Genomic DNA, 25829 nt, shown 5'->3' with positions numbered 1-25829 from the left:
AGCATTAGTCTGGCTCTCTTAAATGCCTGTTCTAATCTGAATTTTGATTCCTTAGAATAGTCTTCTATATTATAAAGAGGTTTTATGTTTTCTATGATATTAAAATGCTTTGGTAAATTTGAAGTTTTACCAAAAACTAGCTCGTATGGACAATAGTCATGTGCTAACGAGGGGGTCGTATTAAAGCAATAGACGAAGTATTGTAGCCATACATCCCAATCCGTTTTGTCAACTGAGAAGTATGAACGAATGTACTCATTGAGTGTTCTGTGGCTTCGCTCCACGGTACCTACCTTTTGGTGATGATGTGCAGTAGAAGTTATGTTTTCAATATTTAAATTTTTACATAGACCTTCAATAATTGAATTTTTATATTCCGTTCCCATGTCCGTAATGAACGTCTTCATTGGACCGTACTTTAGAATAAAATCTTCAAATATAGCTTTTGCTACCGTATTTGCACTTTTATTTGGTATTGGTATCGCTACCAGGTATTTGGTTAAATCGCATATGAGTGTTACTGCATACTCGTTTCCATTGTTTGATTTTGGTAGTGGACCAACCGTATCCACAATTACTCTATCGAAAGCTCTTTGTGGAGTTTCAGTTATAGTTAATGGGGTCTTAGTGTGTTTAGTTGTTTTTGACTTTTGGCATTTAGGACATTTCTTTATGTACTCTTTTATGTATTTGGACATATTTTTCCAGTAATAGTGCCTCTGGACCTTGGCCAAGGTTTTAGTAATGCCTGTATGACCACCTTGTATTGGATCATCGTGAAATGTAGACAATATAGCTTCTTTTTCTTTATTATTTTGTATTACGGTCACCGGGTTGAGTAGCGGTACTCTTAATGATTTCAAAATATAATTGCCCATATTTTTAAAATTATGAATTGAAAAATGTTCAAAGATATTTTCCCACGGTGCCACTTTAAGTTGGCTGATTTTGTGCATACCGGCTTGCTTTTCAAGCCTTTGAAAGAATTGACCTAAGTCAAGGGTTCCATTAGTATACAAATCGCTAGCATTATATCTTGCTGTAATTTTCCTTCCGTGCTTAAATAAACACATATTGTCATTTACATGCAAGGTCACTACTTTACGTACTTCATCATTATTAATGACTTCATATACGTTGGGCTTTGAAGCTTTTTCTATGGATTGCTTATGCAATTCTATTTTTTCTTTTCCTGCGCGGGATTTTTGTCTTCTTTGGTTTCTGGTAGTGACTTTCAGAATTTTAATGTTTAAATGTATATTTTTCAAGTCGGTGATTGTTATTCTAGACAGCGCATCGGCTACATAATTATCTTTACCCTTTAGATACTCTACTGTAAAATTATATTCCTCTAATTCAAGTCTCATTCGTGTTAGTTTAGAACTGGGATTTATCATTGAAAATAAATAGGTAAGTGCTAGGATAATAGGATAATAATAGGATAAATAGGTAAGTACCATAAATATATGGTCTGAAGTATGTTATTGCCCAATGAATAGCTGCTAATTCTTGTTCTGTAGTGCTCTTGTTGCTTTCACCTTTCGTAAAGGATCTTGATGCGTATGCAACTGGGAGCTGTAATTCATTTTTATTCTGAGTTAGTACTGCTCCACAAGCGTATTTGGTAGCATCTGTAATTATGCAAAATTCTTTGCTAAAATCTAGGTATTGCAACAGAGTTGAGAAAGCTCTAGAGAAAGCTATAGTCATCATTCTTTGAAAGGAGTTTGGCGCTATTTTTAAACCGAATGGTAATCGCGTGAAACGATATGAACCATTGTTCTTTGAAAAGGATGTTATATCTCGTGAATTTTTTTCGAGTTCAATTTGGTGAAAACCGGACATTAAGTCGAGACATGAGATATACTTTGCTCTACCTAGTTGATCTAAAATGTCATCGATTCTAGGGAGTGGAAGTTTATCAGATAATAGTTTTTTATTAATTTGACGATAATCTATTACTAATCGCCATTTTTTATTTTCTGAATTTGGGAGTGACTTTTTTGGTACTAGCAAAAGCGGGCTATTATAAGGTGATACAGAGGGTTCTACTATTTTATCATTAATGAGTTTTTGGACTTGTTTTTGAATATCGTCTTGTTGACTATGAGGGTTTCTGTAATTTTTTTTATTTACGGGTTCATCATCACTTAATCTCAGTTTTTGTTTATAGAACTTATTTGTAGTGATCGATTCGGTTTCTAGTCCGAATACATCACTATACTGGGTGCATAATTTTGTAAGTTGATCATTGAATTGAGGTGGGAAGTTTTTTGTAAGTTGGAATAATACAGTTTTTTTACGGTTTTCGGGGTCTGTTTTTACTACATCGTAGTTTGAAAGTGGTTCATGATGAATATTTTTAATATTAACTACCTGATCTATATTTGTGGTATTTAGTAGTCTTACATATGCATTCTAGACTGTTGCTATGGTATTTGCTATATAGATACCTTTATGAATCTCTTGATTCGGAATCAATACACTATTTTCTTCGGAATTTATCTTAACTTTTCGGATGACTTGGGATCTTGCTGGCAGAATTAGGGAGTTGTTGCCAGAACTGTATGTTATCGGAACATAAATTGGATATTTGAGATTATTTGGTCTAATTACAAGCCAGTCTTAAGAAGGCTTGAAGTCTAATTGACAATTGTACCTTTTGATAAAATCTATTCCCAGTATCCCATCACAAGGAATAGCGAATTTCACATTTACTATATGGAAATCATGTGGGATGATGTACTTAGAAGTCTGAATTTCAATAGAAGTTATGCCTTTAGATTTGGTAACCTCTTCGCTTATACCCTGTATGTTTAGGATATGATTATCTTGAATGTTTTGAAAATTATCAGAATTTTTCTTTAATATGGAAATTTCTGCACCTGTATCTAGTAGAAAAACTAATTCTTTTCCTGTTGCTGCGTTTATGAAACTAACAAATGTACTTTGAATGAGATTCATAGTGTGAATCTTGTTGTTTTTTACTGACGTGTATCTAAAGGTGTTTGGGAGTTTTCCGAATCGTTTGGGCTATTCTTATATTGTTATTTTGGTTATTATTATTATTACGGTTATTATTGTTTTTTCCCCCACGGCTATTTCCGCCGCGGTTGTTTCTACCACGGTTATTTCCGCCGCGGTTGTTGTTTGCGTAATAACTGTTATTCTGGTTACCGTTATTTCTGTAGTAGCTATTGTTTTGATTATAACCGTTATTTTGGTAATATCTGGTATTATTAAAATTACCTCGAGGCGGCCATGCTCACAGTTTTTAACCATTGTGGTTATGGCCTCTTTGGTACTGAATTTGTCAGCGTGTTCGGCCGATAGGCCTTCGTCAATGTACGAAGCTTCTAGGAGTTTCCTTAAGTTGTCTATTTCCGTCGTGAATTTTTCCGCGGTTTGGCCTTTCTGGGTTGTTTTCGCCATTTTGGCTTTAATTATGTCAGAGGTTTCTCCGACTATAGTGTCTTGAAGTTTTCTGATTATTGCTTCTATAGTTCCTTCATTTTGGACTCTGTATAAAGTTGATCTAATTATTTTGGATTTAATTACTTCTACAGCCAAATTCTCGAATGTGCCTTTCGTCAGGTTAACTAACCTCAAAGCTGTTATAAATCTTTGAAGGTGTAACCTTTGCCCGATAAATTCCGGGATGGCATTCGATATTTCTCTAATGTATGCCCTTTGGGCAATGCTCTCGTCAGCCATTGCGGTTGGTTTTAATTCTACGATGCTGTCGTTAAATTCAGAGTCGGACAAGTCCTGGTCTGATAATTCAGATTGAATAAGGACTGCCGGAACCGTAAGGTTTTTAATATCGCTTTCTTCTATTTCTTGTTGGTCAATAACTTCTTTTGATTCTGGTTCGTCACCAGCTTCAATTGTTATTGAAGTATTGAGAATAGTAGGTATTGAAATATCAAGCTTGAACCCTTCTTTAACAGATGTTAGATTAGATCTTAGTCTGATCAAAAATTTTGATACTCGAGACCAGTGATCTGGATTTAACTTTTCTCTGTGTTCATATATTAATATTCGAGCTTCATTAAAGCATTTAACTAATATTTCTACGTGTTTATTGACCGTTGTTTTTTGTATCGGTCTATTCTGTGATAGTGACTTATGAGACTTGTCGAATTCTGCTTTAATGCTTGATAGTTCTTTCGATAATTCATTCCATTCCATTATATGAAGGGTATGGATTATCTTTTAGAAACCATCATAACAATCGTTCTACCTAAAAGTAGATGCTCGTCTATTCTTGATTTCACTAGCACACCCGGAATTGTTTTTAATACTATTCCTTTTTGGGTTGCGGTGCAGTGAAACAATGGTGAAACGTGGCAGTTAAATGTTTCTATATAAAGTATCTAACTCATACACACTAACTGGGGTTGTTGATACTAACTGCTTGATCCTTTCTTGGAAATAGGGGTCCTTTTCATATGTTTTGTCTATGGCTCTTTGTGTACTCATACTGGAATTATTTTTTTTAAACTTTCTTTATTTTATTTTTTTCTTATATTTTATTTTCATTGTACGTAAAAATAAGATTATTCATGAACATATGAAATCGTTTTTGTTTTTGTATATATCATAGGTGCATCTTTAACATATCAGAATTTGGCACTGAGCGTTGTTATTTTTTTTATATATATATGTCTAAAAATTAATTTTTATTTTTTCGTTATTATTTTTTTTTTTATATTTTGTCCAGATCGATAACCTGGCCTTTATTAATCACTCTTTTTGCTATGCATTTATTATGAAAAATGTATGCTTTATACAAAATGAATGCGATCAAAATGAATACAATAATTGATAATAGGGTATTTGTCAATTCTGTGTTCGTAGTGCTGGACTCAAATTTATTTATTACATTTGCTGTGGAGTCCACTTGTTTTACATCGACTAAACTCATTTTGGGTATTTTCTCTAGAATTGGTATATAATTTTTTGTGTAAATTGTATGATTTAATTTATTAATTATTTGCCATTCAGTTTGGCTCATTTAAGGACTTGCCTTTTTTGGCTATGTGTATATTGCGTTTTTTTTTGTACCTTTTTATACCCTTGCAGAGGGTATTATAATTTTGGTCAAAAGTGTGCAACGCAGTGAAGGAGATATCTCCGACCCTATAAAGTATATATATTCTTGATCAGGATCACCTCCTGAGTTGATATGAGCATGTCCGTCTGTCCGTCTGTCCGTCTGTCCGTCTGTCTGTCCGTCTGTCTGTCCGTCTGTCTGTCCGTCTGTCTGTTTCTACGCAAACTAGTCTCTCAGTTTTAAAGCTATCGTCTTGAAACTTTGCACACACCCTTCTATCCTTTGCACGCAGTATATAAGTCGGAACGGCCCAGATCGGCCGACTATATCCTATAGCTGCCATATAACTGATTGATCGGAAATGGTATAACTTTGGTGTTTTTAGAGTTAGAGAGTTCAAATTTGACATGAGAGTTATTTTTGGCAAAACATTACGACATGCCAAATTTCATAAGGATCGGCCGACTATATTCTATAGCTGCCATATAACTGATTGATCGGAAATGACCCAACTTTCGTGTTTTTGAAGATAGAAAGCTGGAACTTGGTACAGATTATATATTTGGTCAGTTAATCCAACCTACCAAATTTCATTAGGATCGGCCGACTATATCCCATAGCTGCCATATAACTGAACGATCGGAAATGGTATTTGGTAGAAATATCAACTTTCGTATTTTTGAAGATAGAAGTTTGGGACTTTTTTTTAGATTTTGTATTGTAATAAATTGGAATATATATTCCTATTCCCATAAGGATCGGCCAACTATATCCGATGTTTGCGATATATATCCGGTTTTAACTGCAAGGGTATATCAACTTCGGCTCCGCCCGAAGTTAGCTTTGCTTTCTTGTTTATACTAAAAAAAAAATATGCATCGCAGTGCAATACAAAAAAAATATGCAACGCAGTGCATGGGGAAACAAAAATTTTGCGCTCTTGGTAGCGCTGTCGGTTCACTGTTCCAGGCTTAGCTTGGAGCGCTGAACGGGGCCGGTGCTGGCTGTACAGGCTTTTCTTCTTTATTTGGTTGTTGGGGCACCGGTGCTGGCACAGGTTTGTTCGCAGAAGGGTGATTTCAGGGGTCCTCTGCAGTCATTGGAACATGTTTTCTTTATTCTCGGTAACTCCTGTTTTGGTGGTGGATTAAGTTGTATCTTGTCTTTGGATATGTTAGGTATTGCAGTGTAGGTGGATGTGTGTGTGGCTGTGGTTTTATTATTTCTTTGCGTTAGTAGGTTTTTGATGTGTTCAACTTTGGCGTGTATTTTCACCGAGTTGTTCCATTCTAATTTACTTCCGCTATTTAGTAGCTTCAGTAATTCAGCCTTTCTGGCTTTTAAACGTTGAACCACGCCACTACGTTTTGCACACATCACACTCTACTTACTGCGATATTCTGTTTTTCCATTTAAATCATTGGAATTCCATTTAAAAGTGGCTGCTGCTGTGTGTGTTTTTTTTCGTTGATATTGTTTTTTTTCTTCAGTTGTTGATCCTATGATGCCTTCTGCGTTGGGGATCCTTCGATGTCCTTTTGTCCTGTCACGGTCGCCATGTAATGTTTCTTGAAGGCTCCACAGGTTTGTGGTCGTGTTCCCAGTTTTATTGATTATATCGGTTGGTTTGACGGTTTAGCATATCTTTATTTTATTTAAGGTGTGAGTTGTATTCGGAGCAGCTGTTGTTGCCGCTCCGAGCTCATGGGAGTTTCTCCTTTTACAAATTTACTTATGAGTTAAAGGAAGTCTAAGTCTCGTAGCTGCGCTGCCCAAAGCGGCAGCGGAGAGACGGTTATGTATTCTTAAATATTTATACATATATGAATATATATTTATGTTATGTTCGCTTAGGCGGAGGTATGTAGACATGCATAAGGTCCACTCGTGTTACGTATATGCGGACATATGCACTTTTCGGCGTACAGCAAAGGCACAGCGGGCGATTCATATTTCGGTGCACTTAGGTTTATGACCGAGACCTTGGATAACATAAACACTGCGAGTTGTTACAAAGTGTTACAGTGTGTACCCTTTAAGTACTCTTGGTACAGTGGGTGGTCGATATATATATATGATATTAATAGTGCATATATGTGCATATTACACGACTAACGGTACGCAACCCGAGGAAAGCGAACTGGGAGTTATACAGGAAAAACTAGAAAGTTCCATGGGGAAACCTCCAACAGTCGACGTTGACAGTAAGGAAGCCCCGAATGCCATGGTGGACACGCTCACGGCAGCGTGCGCCAGGGCATTCAATAAAGCTTGTCCCAAAAGCAGATCGGGCAATAGAAAGTCAAAGAAATCACCATGGTGGTCGCAAAAACTTGCGCCTTTTAAAACCAAGGCCCGCAAGGCCTTTAATTTTTCCAGCAAAACAAACTCGGAGACAGCCTGGGAGTCGTATAAAGCGGACCTTAGGCGATATAACAAAGAACTTCGCAAGGCAAAAAGGAATGCCTGGGCCAAGTTCTGCACGAACATTCAGCAAACATCAGAGGCCTCCCGACTCAGGAAGGTCCTCGGAACTACTGCACCAAATGTAGGTTATATTAAAACCTCAGAAGGTAACTGGACATCGTCCAGCAGAGAAACCCTAGAGGCTCTCACAGAGACACATTTCCCGGGATGCTCTCGAGAAGATAAAACCCTGGAAATGCAGAGACAGGGGAATAGCCCCTCCCCCCCTAACCAACTTGAATACCTATTGAGTAACAGGTATCTCAGCTGGGCAATAAATAGCTTCAAGCCTTTCAAATCCCCAGGCCCAGATGGCATTGTTCCGGCTCAACTAATTAAAGCCGGTCCCAATCTGAGGTCTTGGGTCAAGAAAGCTTTCTCAGCAATTTTCAGGACAGGCATCGTACCCGCAATGTGGTTGCGGACGTAAGTCGTATTTATACCCAAGGCGGGAAAACCATCTCACTGCACCCCTAAGGACTTCAGACCTATAAGCCTGTCGTCCTTCCTTCTCAAGACAATGGAGAGACTAATCAGCCTCCATATTAATCTTACTTTAAACCCAGATGATATCTCGGGTTCGCAGTATGCGTATAGGAAGGGCCGATCCACGGAAACGGCACTCCATTAAATCAGTACTTCTGTCGAAAAGGCACTTAATGATAAGGAATATGCTCTTCAAGCTAACAAGGCTACAATCGCACTCTATAAAAGCTATTGGCCTTAAATGGGGAATGTCCCCAAAAATAGTAAGATAGCTTTAAACAGCGGTCATAAGACCCATCCTGTTGTGACTGCGCCGATAGAATACGGGAGTCAATGATTAGCAGAAGTCTGCTATGGGGACTTTGCAGTTGCCGTTTTATAAAAACACAGGGTTTGTTTCAAGTATGTCACTGAATTTAATTTGAATTGATTTTAGAGATCAAACAATGTTGGCAGTATAACAAAATGTGTTTCAGTCGTAATAATTGGAAGAAGCTTAGAGATGTCCCGCTTTCCAAAGGGACCGGGGTCTCGAGATCGATAGACATCAAGCAGGTATCGATTGTAGGGTTGTGGCATGCACTAACATTACGTAATGAACATTACGACAACAAAAATGACCGTACATGCCGCCCCGCAATGCTGGGTCCAGCATTAAGACATCCTTCTAATGGTAACTGAAAGAAACAGGTGAAATGTTTGCTGTGGTATGGATGTGAGATCAAATGCGTGTATCACTATTGTTCAAGATTAGCTTCCTCGACTTTAGTTTCCGTGTAATTCGGGATGGGTAATCTGCAGATCTTGGATACTGATCGCTTATATGTACCCGAACCTGTATAGATTGTTGCAACTCGTACCAGCCCATCGGCTCCAGGGTGTAATTCTATAACACGACCTAGTTTCCAATCGGTTGGACCTGTCCTGTCGTCCTTGATAATAACTAGGTCATTGACCTGTAGGTTTTCTTCCTCTTGTCTCCACTTAGGGCGTGCCTGAAGGTGAGACAACCAATCTGAGCTCCACCTTTTCCAGAACTGGCGTAGGATCCGTTGTCTCTCCATGAACTGTGTGTTGAGCGACTTGTCCTTGTCACTGGGGGTAGGAAGCGATTGCATGGAGTCTCCGATGAGAAAATGAGCTGGAGTCAATACTTGCAGATCGTTAATATCCGCGGTTAACGGGCATAATGGCCGAGAGTTAAGACAGGCCTTGATCTGGATAAGAACGGTTGATAATTGTTCATAAGTCATTGGGTATCCTTTGAAGGAACGATGAAGATGAGACTTTACGGCTTTGACGTTAGCCTCCCAAAGTCCTCCGAAGTTTGGGCTGTGTGGGGGGTTAAAGTGCCACTGAATGTAGCGCTTTGTGAGTTCTGGGACGACTGTCTGGTTGATTTCCTGCCGGAACTCGTTAGACCACAACTGTAGGGATTTATCTGCTGCTATAAAATTTGTGCCGCAGTCACTGAACATGTGCCGCACAAAACCGCGGCGTCCAATGAACCGTTGGAGAGCCCAGAGAAAATGTTGTGCTGTGAGTCCTGTCACCAGCTCCAAATGGATAGCTTTACTGGCGAGGCAAATGAATACTGCAATATAGGCCTTGTATGTAGTGTGTCCCTGAACCTCGAGGCCTTGACATCGATAGATCCTGTGTAATCCACACCTGTAGCTTCGAACGCTCTTTTCGGCGGATTAACACGATGGTATGGAAGATCACCCATTAATTGTCGAGAGGGTTTAGGGCGATGCTGAAAGCAAGCCACACACTGTCGGAGAACTCCTTTTACCGCTTGTTTGCCATTAATGATCCAAAACTGCTGATGGATGATCGCACGGGTCAGTTGCACTCCCCCATGCATGGTGTTCAGATGGGCGTTTTTTAAGACGAGGTCCGTAAAATGATGTGACTTCGGTAGGATGATGGGTGTGCGTTGTTGAGTGGTGAGCTGCAAAGCGTTTCGAAGTCTGCCCCGCACTCTGAGGATCCTTTGGGCATCTATGAATGGCGACAGTTGGCTAAGCTTGTTAGATTTTGAGAGCGATTTGTTTGCTCGCAACTTGGACAGTTCGTGAGAGAATGCTTCCTGTTGGACAACGCGAACCAGAGTATACATTGCTTTGGAAAACTCCTTTACGCCAATTGGTCCGGAAAGCCGAGCCTCCCTTTTGCAGCGAGTATTATGGATAAAGCGATTAATGAATGCTGTGGAAAATACAAGTCGACTGTATGACGAAAATGACTCAACAAAGGAATCAGTGGATGCACAGGTGTGAGCGTGGATAACTTTTGCTGCCTGTTCCTCGCAGATTGTGCTCGGATCTGGAGAAGTAAGAGTTACCTTGGGCCAATGATCTTCGGGTTCCTGCAACCAGTCTGGGCCGCTCCACCAGAGCTTATCCTGCGCGAGCTGTAGTGGGGTTAAACCGCGCGTTGCACAATCCGCAGGGTTGTCCTGCGTAGACACATGACCCCACTGTGAAGCAGAGCTGACCTCTTGGATGCTGCCAATTCGATTGGCTACAAAAGTCTTCCACCTGCATGGATCTCCATATATCCAGTGAAGCACGATCATGGCGTCTGACCAGTAGTACACTGTGACCCGCATCTGAGGCACGTGAAGTTGCTGCTGGATCCATGTGGCGAGTTTGGTAGCTAGAACTGCTCCGGAAAGCTCTACTCGCGGTATGGTGAGAGGCTTTTTTGGTGTAACCCTAGTGCGAGCTGCGACTAAGTGTGTATGTATAATTCCAGCAGTGTCGAGTACTCGAAGGTAGGCACACGCTGCATACGCGAGGGACGACCCATCGGAGAACATGTGCAATTGAAGAGATATCACATTGCTGAAATCGCAACCGAACCAGCGTGGTATGCGAATGTGTTGAACTTCTGGAAGATGTTCGAGATATCTCTGCCAACGCACTGCCAAAGACTCTGGTAGCATGTCGTCCCAATCGAGTGCACGGTAAGTGCCATCAGTTTGCTGCATACGGAAGCTCCATACGTCCTTGAGGAGAATTTTCGACATGACTGTCAAGGGTGCTAAAAATCCTAATGGATCGAAGAGCCGCGCCACTGTTGATAAAAGAGCCCTTTTCGAAAGTGTGGGATTGATCGAGAAATGGATTTTGAATCCGAAGACGTCCGGGTTTGGCTGCCAGTACAGTCCAAGCGTTTTAATGCTGTCTTTATTGTCCATTTCGAAGATTGAGTGGTTGCAGAGGTCTACTTTAGGAATATCGCTAAGCAACGCCGGGTGGTTCGCTGCCCATTTTCGAAGATGCATACCAGCCGAGCGGAGGGCTGCTATGACCTCGTTTCGCACTCGAATGGCACCGTCCGTGGTCTCATGGCCGCTTTGTACGTCATCAACATAAATCTCCCTTTTCAGTACCTTTTCTGCTAGCGGATAATTTTCTCGTTCGTCCTGAGCTATTTGGTGGATCACCCGAATCGCTGTGTATGGGGCTGATGCTGTTCCGAAGGTAACTGTGGTGAGACGGAACTCTTTTAACTCTCCGGTTTTGTCACGCCACCAAATGCGCTGGAATTGAGAGTCCTCTGGATGCATTTCGATACATCGGTACATCCTTTGGATGTCCGCCACGAAAACATAGCGATAAACGCCAATTTAGTATCACTCCTCCCAAATCGTTCTGTAGAGCTGGGCCAGTACATAACATGTCATTCAGTGATTTCCCGTTGGAGCTCTTACAAGAGGCGTCGTAGACTACCCTGAGTTTAGTCGTCAGGCTGTTCTCCTTCAGGACTGCATGGTGTGGAATCGTGCTGCAGAAGACCCCGAGCTTCCCATTTGTGTTGATATGAGAGTGACTGTCTTCGCTTGTAGTGACTTCTTGTATTTGCTGTAAGTCAAAATATTCCTCGATTGCTTGGAGATATTGTTGATGAAGCTTATCGCGCTGCTGCAATTTTCGCTCTAGTGTGTAGAAACGATTTAAGGCTATATGTTTTGATCGGTCTAGAACTTGTGACGGGTCGAACAAGGTTTTCAGTGGTAAGCGAACCATGTATTTCTCGTTGGGCTGTCGAACATGTGTTTGACGAAAGTGTTCTTCACACCATCGTTCCTCTGTGGTGAGTTGGCGTTCAGACGGCTCGCTATCTAGTTCGAAGAACATTTGCACCAGATGATCAAGCGTCGTGGTGTTACAACGGACAGTGATGGAGTGTGTCATGGATTTCCTCACTGGTCCAAAAACAATCCAACCAAGAAGAGTGTTTTGTGCGATTGGTTTCTCATGAGTTCCTCGTCGAATTTCTGGGAGCATCAATTGTGGAATAAGATCAACGCCCACAAGCACGTCAATACGACCGGAGCGGGCAAAATTGGGATCGGCGAGTTGCAATCCTTTAAGGTGTTGGAATGAGCGAGGGTCGACATCCGATTTTGGAAGGTGCCCTGTAAGTGTACGGAGAATAAATGCAGTGGATACAAACGATGTGAACTGGGAACCTGAAATCGAGCTTAGGACAAAATTGGTACTATGTCGACAACGATTGTGAGAGGAGTCGCCGATCCCTGTTATTTCCGCAGATATAGGGGTGCGTGAGAGACCCAGCGTCTGTACTAAGCTTTCGGTGATAAGTGTTCCTTCCGAGCCATGGTCAATCAACGCTCTGGCTAAAACAGATTGTCCCGTTTGGTCGTTGACAATTCGGATTAGGGCCGTGGTGAGAATCGTGGTGGATGGATTTTGATAGGTGGCAACTGCGCTGAGGAGTTGCGTCTCGTTCGAAGCAGTTAAGCCGGGGGCTAGGCTGTGCTGTTGAGACAAAACAGATGAGCGGGATGCTACGCTCTGTTGGGTGCCCTGTGCGCTATGGACACCGTTCGTTGGCTGTCGCGATAGGGCAGAGTTGGTAGGCTGGGTTGCTATGTTCGGAAAATGCAGTAGCGTATGGTGGCGTTGGCCGCACTGTAAGCAATTGTGAGTGCTGCCGCAGTGACTTAGCGCGTGGCCTGTGCTGAGACAATTGAGGCATGCTTTTATGCGATCGACAATCGTCTTACGAGCAAAGCAATCCTTCGCGAGAAAACTGGGACATCTCCGGAGAACATGGTTTCTTTGGCAGAGAGTGCACTGGGGTGCTCCCATTTCCGTAGTCACATGAAAACTGTGGCGGTTAGTGGAATTGAAGTTGGATCGGTTAGGCGCACGTGGATGGGAAGATTGTCCTGGTGAAAGTGAGTGAAACTTCTGGATGTTAGAGAGAGTGTTGTTGTCATGGATGAGTTGTAGGAAACCATCGTAAAACGAGGGCCAATCCGTAAAGCTTCCCGAAAAGCGTGGAACTGGAAGCTTCGGAAGCGGAATGTTGGACGATAAAATTGGAGTGACGGACTCGATTGGTGGGGAACCTTGGGCTATCACTGAGAACTTGTTGTCGTATTCTTCCGAGATGTTGCAGAAGATGTGCTGGTGCTCTTCAACAAACCGCTCGTATAGGTTGTCTGAGAAATATACATGTTCACTGGGACACAGCTGATCGACCAATTGTTGGTGATTCGCATCAAACAGGGTGGATAAATCCTTTAACGTGCTAAGTAGCTGAAGAAAATAATGTTTGGATTTTCGGGATTGGCTATCCTTCTTAAAGTTACGCTCGAGTTGCGTCAACCTTTTCCATAAATCCTTCTGTCTCGCGTGTAAACCAGCAAACTGGTCGGATGGGGAAGGATTGGCTTGTGTGCCTGTCTTTTCATCGTCGATACCCATAGTTTTATTGAATTTACAACAGCACGCTTGAAATCACAGCCCTCACATACAAACACTCACCGGCTTCCAGTCAGTCTGTGTAGCAGTTTCCAGTTTCAATTCGTCGTTCCTTTGGTCCGTTATTCGTCTCACAGCAATCTCTCCTTCCTTTGTCCGTTATTCGTCGCGCAGCGATCCCTTGTTCTTCGGTCCGTAATTCGTAGAAAGCGTGGTTCCACGTGGCATAGGTTAATAGCCATTTGTTTCAGATTAATTTGAGCCCAATTGTTTGTTCCAAATCAATTCAAATTCCATTCATTGGCACATTTAACAACAGGTTCCCTTCATGGGCCACCAAAAATGTTGTGACTGCGCCGATAGAATACGGGAGTCAATGATTAGCAGAAGTCTGCTATGGGGACTTTGCTGTTGCCGTTTTATAAAAACACAGGGTTTGTTTCAAGTATGTCACTGAATTTAATTTGAATTGATTTTAGAGATCAAACAATGTTGGCAGTATAACAAAATGTGTTTCAGTCGTAATAATTGGAAGAAGCTTAGAGATTTCCCGCTTTCCAAAGGGACCGGGGTCTCGAGATCGATAGACATCAAGCAGGTATCGATTGTAGGGTTGTGGTATGCACTAACATTACGTAATGAACATTACGACAACGAAAATGACCGTACACATCCTTTTCTACGGGTTGGTGGTCTGGTGACCTGTAGCTTCGAACGCTCTTTTCGGCGGATTAACACGATGGTATGGAAGATCACCCATTAATTGTCGAGAGGGTTTAGGGCGATGCTGAAAGCAAGCCACACACTGTCGGAGAACTCCTTTTACCGCTTGTTTGCCATTAATGATCCAAAACTGCTGATGGATGATCGCACGGGTCAGTTGCACTCCCCCATGCATGGTGTTCAGATGGGCGTTTTTTAAGACGAGGTCCGTAAAATGATGTGACTTCGGTAGGATGATGGGTGTGCGTTGTTGAGTGGTGAGCTGCAAAGCGTTTCGAAGTCTGCCCCGCACTCTGAGGATCCTTTGGGCATCTATGAATGGCGACAGTTGGCTAAGCTTGTTAGATTTTGAGAGCGATTTGTTTGCTCGCAACTTGGACAGTTCGTGAGAGAATGCTTCCTGTTGGACAACGCGAACCAGAGTATACATTGCTTTGGAAAACTCCTTTACGCCAATTGGTCCGGAAAGCCGAGCCTCCCTTTTGCAGCGAGTATTATGGATAAAGCGATTAATGAATTCTGTGGAAAATACAAGTCGACTGTATGACGAAAATGACTCAACAAAGGAATCAGTGGATGCACAGGTGTGAGCGTGGATAACTTTTGCTGCCTGTTCCTCGCAGATTGTGCTCGGATCTGGAGAAGTAAGAGTTACCTTGGGCCAATGATCTTCGGGTTCCTGCAACCAGTCTGGGCCGCTCCACCAGAGCTTATCCTGCGCGAGCTGTAGTGGGGTTAAACCGCGCGTTGCACAATCCGCAGGGTTGTCCTGCGTAGACACATGACCCCACTGTGAAGCAGAGCTGACCTCTTGGATGCTGCCAATTCGATTGGCTACAAAAGTCTTCCACCTGCATGGATCTCCATATATCCAGTGAAGCACGATCATGGCGTCTGACCAGTAGTACACTGTGACCCGCATCTGAGGCACGTGAAGTTGCTGCTGGATCCATGTGGCGAGTTTGGTAGCTAGAACTGCTCCGGAAAGCTCTACTCGCGGTATGGTGAGAGGCTTTTTTGGTGTAACCCTAGTGCGAGCTGCGACTAAGTGTGTATGTATAATTCCAGCAGTGTCGAGTACTCGAAGGTAGGCACACGCTGCATACGCGAGGGACGACCCATCGGAGAACATGTGCAATTGAAGAGATATCACATTGCTGAAATCGCAACCGAACCAGCGTGGTATGCGAATGTGTTGAACTTCTGGAAGATGTTCGAGATATCTCTGCCAACGCACTGCCAAAGACTCTGGTAGCATGTCGTCCCAATCGAGTGCACGGTAAGTGCCATCAGTTTGCTGCATACGGAAGCTCCATACGTCCTTGAGGAGAATTTTCGACATGACTGTCAAGGGTGCTAAAAATCCTAATGGATCGAAGAGCCGCGCCACTGTTGATAAAAGAGCCCTTTTCGAAAGTGTGGGATTGATCGAGAAATGGATTTTGAATCCGAAGACGTCCGGGTTTGGCTGCCAGTACAGTCCAAGCGTTTTAATGCTGTCTTTATTGTCCATTTCGAAGATTGAGTGGTTGCAGAGGTCTACTTTAGGAATATCGCTAAGCAACGCCGGGTGGTTCGCTGCCCATTTTCGAAGATGCATACCAGCCGAGCGGAGGGCTGCTATGACCTCGTTTCGCACTCGAATGGCACCGTCCGTGGTCTCATGGCCGCTTTGTACGTCATCAACATAAATCTCCCTTTTCAGTACCTTTTCTGCTAGCGGATAATTTTCTCGTTCGTCCTGAGCTATTTGGTGGATCACCCGAATCGCTGTATATGGGGCTGATGCTGTTCCGAAGGTAACTGTGGTGAGACGGAACTCTTTTAACTCTCCGGTTTTGTCACGCCACCAAATGCGCTGGAATTGAGAGTCCTCTGGATGCATTTCGATACATCGGTACATCCTTTGGATGTCCGCCACGAAAACATAGCGATAAACGCCAATTTAGTATCACTCCTCCCAAATCGTTCTGTAGAGCTGGGCCAGTACATAACATGTCATTCAGTGATTTCCCGTTGGAGCTCTTACAAGAGGCGTCGTAGACTACCCTGAGTTTAGTCGTCAGGCTGTTCTCCTTCAGGACTGCATGGTGTGGAATCGTGCTGCAGAAGACCCCGAGCTTCCCATTTGTGTTGATATGAGAGTGACTGTCTTCGCTTGTAGTGACTTCTTGTATTTGCTGTAAGTCAAAATATTCCTCGATTGCTTGGAGATATTGTTGATGAAGCTTATCGCGCTGCTGCAATTTTCGCTCTAGTGTGTAGAAACGATTTAAGGCTATATGTTTTGATCGGTCTAGAACTTGTGACGGGTCGAACAAGGTTTTCAGTGGTAAGCGAACCATGTATTTCTCGTTGGGCTGTCGAACATGTGTTTGACGAAAGTGTTCTTCACACCATCGTTCCTCTGTGGTGAGTTGGCGTTCAGACGGCTCGCTATCTAGTTCGAAGAACATTTGCACCAGATGATCAAGCGTCGTGGTGTTACAACGGACAGTGATGGAGTGTGTCATGGATTTCCTCACTGGTCCAAAAACAATCCAACCAAGAAGAGTGTTTTGTGCGATTGGTTTCTCATGAGTTCCTCGTCGAATTTCTGGGAGCATCAATTGTGGAATAAGATCAACGCCCACAAGCACGTCAATACGACCGGAGCGGGCAAAATTGGGATCGGCGAGTTGCAATCCTTTAAGGTGTTGGAATGAGCGAGGGTCGACATCCGATTTTGGAAGGTGCCCTGTAAGTGTACGGAGAATAAATGCAGTGGATACAAACGATGTGAACTGGGAACCTGAAATCGAGCTTAGGACAAAATTGGTACTATGTCGACAACGATTGTGAGAGGAGTCGCCGATCCCTGTTATTTCCGCAGATATAGGGGTGCGTGAGAGACCCAGCGTCTGTACTAAGCTTTCGGTGATAAGTGTTCCTTCCGAGCCATGGTCAATCAACGCTCTGGCTAAAACAGATTGTCCCGTTTGGTCGTTGACAATTCGGATTAGGGCCGTGGTGAGAATCGTGGTGGATGGATTTTGATAGGTGGCAACTGCGCTGAGGAGTTGCGTCTCGTTCGAAGCAGTTAAGCCGGGGGCTAGGCTGTGCTGTTGAGACAAAACAGATGAGCGGGATGCTACGCTCTGTTGGGTGCCCTGTGCGCTATGGACACCGTTCGTTGGCTGTCGCGATAGGGCAGAGTTGGTAGGCTGGGTTGCTATGTTCGGAAAATGCTGTAGCGTATGGTGGCGTTGGCCGCACTGTAAGCAATTGTGAGTGCTGCCGCAGTGACTTAGCGCGTGGCCTGTGCTGAGACAATTGAGGCATGCTTTTATGCGACAATCGTCTTACGAGCAAAGCAATCCTTCGCGAGAAAACTGGGACATCTCCGGAGAACATGGTTTCTTTGGCAGAGAGTGCACTGGGGTGCTCCCATTTCCGTAGTCACATGAAAACTGTGGCGGTTAGTGGAATTGAAGTTGGATCGGTTAGGCGCACGTGGATGGGAAGATTGTCCTGGTGAAAGTGAGTGAAACTTCTGGATGTTAGAGAGAGTGTTGTTGTCATGGATGAGTTGTAGGAAACCATCGTAAAACGAGGGCCAATCCGTAAAGCTTCCCGAAAAGCGTGGAACTGGAAGCTTCGGAAGCGGAATGTTGGACGATAAAATTGGAGTGACGGACTCGATTGGTGGGGAACCTTGGGCTATCACTGAGAACTTGTTGTCGTATTCTTCCGAGATGTTGCAGAAGATGTGCTGGTGCTCTTCAACAAACCGCTCGTATAGGTTGTCTGAGAAATATACATGTTGACTGGGACACAGCTGATCGACCAATTGTTGGTGATTCGCATCAAACAGGGTGGATAAATCCTTTAACGTGCTAAGTAGCTGAAGAAAATAATGTTTGGATTTTCGGGATTGGCTATCCTTCTTAAAGTTACGCTCGAGTTGCGTCAACCTTTTCCATAAATCCTTCTGTCTCGCGTGTAAACCAGCAAACTGGTCGGATGGGGAAGGATTGGCTTGTGTGCCTGTCTTTTCATCGTCGATACCCATAGTTTTATTGAATTTACAACAGCACGCTTGAAATCACAGCCCTCACATACAAACACTTACCGGCTTCCAGTCAGTCTGTGTAGCAGTTTCCAGTTTCAATTCGTCGTTCCTTTGGTCCGTTATTCGTCTCACAGCAATCTCTCCTTCCTTTGTCCGTTATTCGTCGCGCAGCGATCCCTTGTTCTTCGGTCCGTTATTCGTAGAAAGCGTGGTTCCACGTGGCATAGGTTAATAGCCATTTGTTTCAGATTAATTTGAGCCCAATTGTTTGTTCCAAATCAATTCAAATTCCATTCATTGGCACATTTAACAACAGGTTCCCTTCATGGGCCACCAAAAATGTTGTGACTGCGCCGATAGAATACGGGAGTCAATGATTAGCAGAAGTCTGCTATGGGGACTTTGCTGTTGCCGTTTTATAAAAACACAGGGTTTGTTTCAAGTATGTCACTGAATTTAATTTGAATTGATTTTAGAGATCAAACAATGTTGGCAGTATAACAAAATGTGTTTCAGTCGTAATAATTGGAAGAAGCTTAGAGATTTCCCGCTTTCCAAAGGGACCGGGGTCTCGAGATCGATAGACATCAAGCAGGTATCGATTGTAGGGTTGTGGTATGCACTAACATTACGTAATGAACATTACGACAACGAAAATGACCGTACACATCCTTTTCTACGGGTTGGTGGTCTGGTGGCCTGCTCCCACTAACTCCACAATTAGAGAGAAATTTAGGAAAACGCAAAGGATGGCGGAAGTCTGTATTACAGGCAGCCTACGTACCACACCGACGGATGCCCTAGACTTCATACTCGACCTATTACCGGTAGAGATAATGGAGGTCAAGATAGCCTTGCTATCGGCAATCAGGCTACGCGAGACCGGCACATGGAAATGGACTGACTATGGACATACCAAGTTAGATCTACACCACTGCACTCCAACGGGGTCTACAGGCTACTGCGTACCTGTCGATCATCCCACCTTAAACTACAAGGTCTACCTTCCAACAAGGGAGGAATGGGCCACACAAATCCCGGGACCAGCCGGTTCCCTCCATATCTACACAGACGGTTCAAAATTGAATGGCCTGGTGGGAGGCGGTTTCCATTGGGAACGGCTGTGTCTAAATGAGTCCTTCAGACTCCCCGACCACTATAGTGTGTTCCAAGCAGAAGTAATAGCTATCGGAGAAGCACTCAGATCCCCAGCACTTACTGGCAATCAAGACACAATCTGTATCCTTTCAGACAGTCAAGCGGCACTCAAAGCCCTTGACGGATTTTCATCCAAGTTCAGGACAGTAAATGACTGTCGCAGATCTCTTAACGAGATGGCAGAGCAGCATGACATCCACCTCATATGGGTACCCGGGCATAGGGACCACGAGGGTAATTGCGCCGCCGACGAACTGGCAAGAGCAGGTACTACCAATCCTCTCCTACCGGAGAAGGAACCAGTAGGTATCCCCTTAGCTACGTGTAAGCTAAAATGCAGGGATCACTTTGGCCGCGCATCACTGAGGAAATGGAGAAAACTCCCGCATGATATGGCCCATCCGATCTAGGAAGAGGTCAATGATGCTTATCGCCCTTAATAGGCAGGACTGTAGTCTGGCGGTCAAGGCCATTACGGGACATTGGTTAATAGGAGCACACGCGGCTAGACTAGCAGTGCCACATTATGACTACTGCAGGAGCTGTGGGGACGTAGAAGAGGAAGAGACAGTCTCACACCTCCTGTGTCAATTTCCCGCGCTGGGGCGCAGCCGACTCGAATTCTTGGGTGCAGCAATACTCACAGACCTAACAGACTTCGCGGAAGTCGCTCCACACAGACTCGTAGCATTCATCCGTAAATCTGGATGGGACCGCGAGCCGGCGCAGGAAGGATAGAACACCCTTGGGCACATAAGTAAAGGGGAGGGAGAAATCCTCTTGTAGGACCCTTGCCTGAGCGGTATCACAAGGAGCCCCAGCGGCTCAAGTGGATGGGGGTCAGACACCGGCCCCTCATCGCCGCCTCTACCTATCCTAACCTATATATGTTTGTGTTTTGTACATCACGTACATTCGTTTATTAGTTATAATATTTGTTGATTATTTTTGGTCACACTTTGGCAAAATCAAAAAGCATAGACATTGTTACAAAAACTCTATCCATGTTTCATCGATGTTTGAAATTAAAAAAAATAAGCAGTTTTTTAAGTCTAGTTTGACATTTTTTTTAAATTTTTAATGCTTTAAAATAAATATATAATTTTCCTTAAATTTAAAGTTTAATTTTTATCCATTTTATTATTAACATTTTAAATATAGACGAAAAGAAAAACACAAATTGTTTATTATATACATATGTCGGGTCAAGCTGCAAGCAACTAATTTAAACAGAATAATTAATCAGTATTTACGATCCACAACGCGAGTGCATTCGCCCGCGCATAGACTTCATACAAACATACGATCCACAACGCAAGTGCATTCGCTCGCACATAGCTTCATATATATATACATTCCACAATTCCGCTACGGTTCTGAGCGCACAGTGGGACAGATCGTGTTCGCCGCAAGCAAATAAAATTTACTCGGAACTTGTTCGGAACTTTATACAATAAATCATGAACTCCAGCGGCGCCACCACAGGAGCATCCACTCCAACCCGTAGTGCTATTTTAAAGTGCAAGGCCCTGGGTATTCTCCAGGACTTACAGAGGATCCAAGGAGCTCTTCAGCCTATTTCCAAGGTGGATGATGCCATGCTACACGTGCGACATGGTCAGATAGCTACCATGTTCAGCGACTTCAAGGTCATCCACGGGGAGCTTGAGGATTTGGACCTTTTGCAGATCAGCATTGGCCTTCGATGGATTGTTTCGGAGCTCATAGCGACGATGTAGGCCGAAATTGAGCACGAGACGACCCTTTGCTCTTCTCGAATTGCTGCCCATTCCACCCTTGCCAACGGAATGTCCACCATGCAGGCTGACCCAGGGTTAGTCAAAGTTTTCAAGTGCTGCCTCCTCTGCCGCTCCCTACGTTCAGCGGTGGATACTCGGAATGGGCTGAATTTTACTCGATCTTTTCTACAATCGTCGGCAGTAATCCTCGTATTAGTAAGGTGGAAAAGCTGCAAAGGTTGCGATCTTGCCCTCGGGAGTCCGCTTTCGGAGCAGTTCGTTCCTTGGAAGTCTCCGACGAGAACTATGATGTTGCGCTGAACTTATTGGAGATACGATTTAATAAGCGTCGTTTAATATTTCAGGCACACGTGAACGAGGTTCTGGGTCTCAGTCTGTTGGAAAGTGGCTCAATAGCAGCTCTTCGAGGTCTTTTGGACAAATTAAATGCCCATATGCGAGTCTTAAAGAATTTTGGTTCCTCAGTTCAGATCGCCAGCTGCATCATCGTCCAGGTTCTGCTTCAAAGGTTGGACCCAGCTACCCAGGCTAAGTGGGAGGAGTCTGCAAACGGGCGTGACTCACATGCGTGAGTGCCTCGCTGATAATTGTCGCAGTTGTCGAAGGAGGCATCACAGCCTGTTGCATCTGGAGCCACAGGCCTCTAGCGGCCAGCCTTTGGTTGGTCCTCCCACGTCAGCCATAGCCGAGGTCGCTGAGCTTGTACCCTCTTCGCCGTCCCCTGCTAATGCACTAGTTGCTCATGGTCGCAGCGGCAATATATCGTTGCTTGCTAAAGCGAACATTCTTGTTCGTAGTCGCGCTGGATCCCTTGTTTCATGCCGAGCTCTGTTGGATTCTGGATCTCAGGTGCACGGGATCACTTCCCGGCTGGCAAGTCAGCTGCAGCTCCGGAGGTACAAATCATTCATGGCGGTGTCTGGTATTGGAGATACCGGCTTTGGGACAGATGGATTCTCCGTTGATTTTCCCATACGTTCCCACTATTCCGAGTACTCGGCCCTGGTTAACGCCGTCATTGCCGCCAATATCACGGACCTGCAGCCTGGCAGATGATGAGCAAATAATGTTTCCAAAGGGGGCCGAAATTCTGCGTCGCGACTTTTATATGAATGATCTGCTTTCCGGAGGCGACTCTTTAGATGAAGCTATTAGCATAATGCAGCAAACATCCGCGATCCTTGCCAAAGGCCATTTTCGGTTAAGGAAGTGGTGCTCCAATGTTGCTGACGTGCTGGATAAGGTGCCTGAAGAAGATCGGGAGTTTTTCGGGAAGGTTTGATGATGGCAGCAACTTCAAGACACTGGGTCTTGCTTGGGATCCTGCAACTGACCGCTTGCTATTTTCTTTTGAAGAGATTCAGTCAATCTCAAAGCCCACTAGGCGCATTGTGCTTTCTTCAGTCGCTCGGCTTTATGACCCCTTAGGCCTTGTTGGTCCTGTAATTTCAAAGGCAAAGATCTTTCTCCAGAAACTGTGCCGTGAGAAGTTGTCCTGGGATGAAAGTCTTCCTCAAGCTCTTCACTGCGACTGGAATATGATTTGTAGCAGCTTTGTTAGTACGCAGCGCGCCGAATTCCCTAGATGGGTCCCTAGATGAACATCGAAATCCGAGGTGGAGGGCCATGGATTCTGTGATGCCAGCATTGAGGCGTATGGGGCATGCGTTTATGTCGTGTCCAGGGGCGCATGATCTGCAAGTTATTTACTCTGCTCGAAGTCCCGAGTTGCGCCGTTAAAGACTGTTACAGTGCCGAAGCTGGAGTTATCGGGAGCCGAGTTGTTGGCTCGACTTATGTCGGAAGTAGCCCAGTTGAAGGTCTACGTTGGAAAGTATGTTTGCTGGTGCGATTCTGCTGTGGCTCTGTCTAGGATTCGAGAAGAACACTCTCGGTTTAAAGTTTTCGTCGCCAATCGAGTTTCGACCATTCAGAGGCTAACTAGAGAAATGGAGTGGCGGTATGATCCCACTTCTTTGAACCCAGCAGACATCCTGTCGCGTGGTGCTCTCCCCAATGAATTGGTTGGGAATAAGCTGTGGTCTCACGGTCCTCCGTTTCTCATTGGATCCCAAGAGGCGTGGCCAACCGCGGTCCCATCTGAGAGATCAACCCAGGAGTTACGTGCAAGGGTCCTGCTCATTCAGTCTCCGTACGTGGATATAACAGCGGTTTCTAAGTATGCTAATTCGTTTTCAGCACTGCAGAGGGTATTCGCTTCCGTGTACAAGTTTTCTAAACAAATTCGCCACAACGGTGTCACGGCTAGCAATATAAAATCTGCAACACAGCTGTTATTGCGACTAATTCAGCGTGCGCATTTTTGGGAGGACATAAAGGCTCTTCAAAGTGGAAAAGAGATAGCGGTATCCAGTGCCCTTGCCTCATCCTCTCCCTTCTTGGATAAATTTGGTTTGTTGCGCGTAGACGGTCGGCTAAAAAATTCGTCGTTGGATTTTGACAGTCAGCATCCAATTATACTTCCACCAAGCCATCCAGTTACGCAGGCTATAATTGTTGACTTCCATGAGCGAAATTTACATACGGGGCCTCGCGCACTTTTGGCAATTATTTGGTCCCAATATTGGCCAATTGGGGGGAGAAAAACCGTGACGAAGGCAATACACAAATGCATCCGATGCTTCCGGACTAAGCCTCGTTTGTTGGAGCACATTAGGGCTGATCTCCCGGAGCAAAGAGTTAGCGGCTCCCAGGTCTTTGGAGTCACTGGTGTGGATTTTTATGGGCCGTTCTATTATGGGCCATGCCGCAGCTAGCTCTTGGTCGATGTTGAAAAATGGCTATCAGATTGGCGAATTAAAGTGAACGAACTAAAATGAAAGCACGTTACGTTCACTCTGAACAGGCAAAACTGCCTGCCGATTACATTAAACAACACTCTACTCCCACAAGCAAACGAAGTAACATACCTAGGAGTACATCTCGACAGAAGACTCACATGGCGCCGGCATATTGAAGCCAAAAGAACACACCTAAAACTAAAAGCCAGCAGCCTTCATTGGCTTATCAACGCTCGGTCACCTCTTAGTCTTGAATATGAAGTCCTGCTGTACAACTCGGTACTAAAACCTATATGGATGTGCGGCTCCCATTGACATTCAACATTGACATAGTTCAGAGAGTTTAGTCGAAGATCTTGAGAACAATCACCGGGGCACCGTGGTACGTTTGCAACGAAAACATACACCGCGACTTAAACATTCTACCAGTCAAAGAAGCGATCGCAGAACAGAAGATAAAGTACTTAACCAAGCTATCGGTGCACCCTAACCACCTGGCGAGAGGTCTAACAAGGTTGAGCAACCAATCACGCCTTCATCGCAATGACTTACCCACCCAGCGACCGACCTGAGGGACGCGCAACCAGAATGAAGTCTTAGTATACTGTTAGTTAAGTTTTAATGTTAAGATTTGTCAACTTATTGTTAGTCTCAAAATGAAGAGTAGATTCAATAAATAAAAGCAAAGCTATAAAAAAAAGGTATAAAAAAAAAACATTTTTATCAAAAACTTGTTCAAATTGGATCTATAACAAGATTTCTCTTCCGGGGATAGGAGTGTTTATTTATGTCTTTTGTGCCTCTTATATTACATTGCACTATGGGAAAAAGATAGAAACACGCACACGAAACATTGCACATTTTTAAAGATAGAAACACGAAACATACATATACGTACGTACATATGTACATACGCATGCGTATACGTATGTACATATTGTTAAATTTACCTACAAAATAAAAAAAAGAATTTCGGACCACGCCAAAATTTTGAATTGGACCACGCCTTTCTTCCCGCCTACTTCACCATAAAGTTGAAATTTCCGATTTTTTTTTTAACTGGTTTTAAAATATTTTAACATAATATATTTCAGATATGTGATGTAAATGTATTTAATTAATATATTTTTTAGCAAATTTGCATTATAAAGTTGATTTGGATACCTGCAAAATTTAAAATTTAATCTTAAAATAAGTTATAGCCCAATATTAAGTTTTATAACTCCATACCTTGATGCCCAGTTAATAACACAGCCACACAAAAAAAAAATATTTTTTCGGGTCTGGAGGTCAGACCATGTTTACTATATGTTTTCGGGGTCGCTGAATCTGAATCCGAGGCAAAAAAAACACCAGCACGTCAGAGTTCTGACATAACCTCAAAAAACCTCATACAAAATTATATTCGAGTCCGTGGGCCATGTTTATTATATGTTTTAGGGTCCGAATCCGAGGTCAAAAAACTCCAGAATGTTAGGGTTACGACAAAACCTCAAAAACTTGATAAAATTTTTATTTTCCGATTCGGATTTAGTGACTCCAAAAACATATGGTAAACACGATCTGAGCCCAGAACTCGGAAAA

At 43.6% G+C, this 25829-nt stretch overlaps 2 protein-coding genes across 2 annotated transcripts; both read right to left on the bottom strand.

Annotated features, from left to right (window-relative positions):
* Nucleotides 1-8745: 8745 nt before the first annotated feature.
* LOC122321355 (uncharacterized) lies at nucleotides 8746-13755 on the bottom strand. The gene is made up of 4 exons (XM_043211199.2): nucleotides 11696-13755; nucleotides 9640-11604; nucleotides 9301-9583; nucleotides 8746-9225 (listed from the first exon to the last, which is right to left on the bottom strand). Exons 1-4 carry the CDS (start codon nucleotides 13753-13755, stop codon nucleotides 8746-8748), a joined length of 4788 nt encoding a protein of 1595 aa, XP_043067134.2.
* A 676-nt stretch (nucleotides 13756-14431) lies between these two features.
* On the bottom strand, nucleotides 14432-16360 carry LOC138927803 (uncharacterized). Its single transcript, XM_070283143.1, has one exon. It carries the CDS (start codon nucleotides 16358-16360, stop codon nucleotides 14432-14434), a length of 1929 nt encoding a protein of 642 aa, XP_070139244.1.
* Nucleotides 16361-25829: the final 9469 nt, after the last annotated feature.

This window comes from Drosophila bipectinata, chromosome XR, assembly GCF_030179905.1.
Source record: "Drosophila bipectinata strain 14024-0381.07 chromosome XR, DbipHiC1v2, whole genome shotgun sequence".
NCBI classification, from domain to species: Eukaryota; Metazoa; Arthropoda; class Insecta; order Diptera; family Drosophilidae; genus Drosophila; species Drosophila bipectinata.
The sequence above is the reverse complement of the archived record's forward strand: the minus strand, read 5'-3'. Positions and strand labels throughout refer to the sequence as shown.

Coding starts and splice junctions, on each gene's coding strand:
- LOC122321355 (XM_043211199.2), bottom strand. CDS start 13,755: ATGGGTATCGACGATGAAAAGACAGGCACACAAGCCAATCCTTCCCCA. Junction 11,605..11,695: donor GGGAAATCACTGAATGACAT/GTTATGTACTGG, acceptor GGACATCCAAAG/GATGTACCGATGTATCGAAA. Junction 9,226..9,300: donor GGGAGGCTAACGTCAAAGCC/GTAAAGTCTCAT, acceptor GTTCTTATCCAG/ATCAAGGCCTGTCTTAACTC.
- LOC138927803 (XM_070283143.1), bottom strand. CDS start 16,360: ATGCATCCAGAGGACTCTCAATTCCAGCGCATTTGGTGGCGTGACAAA.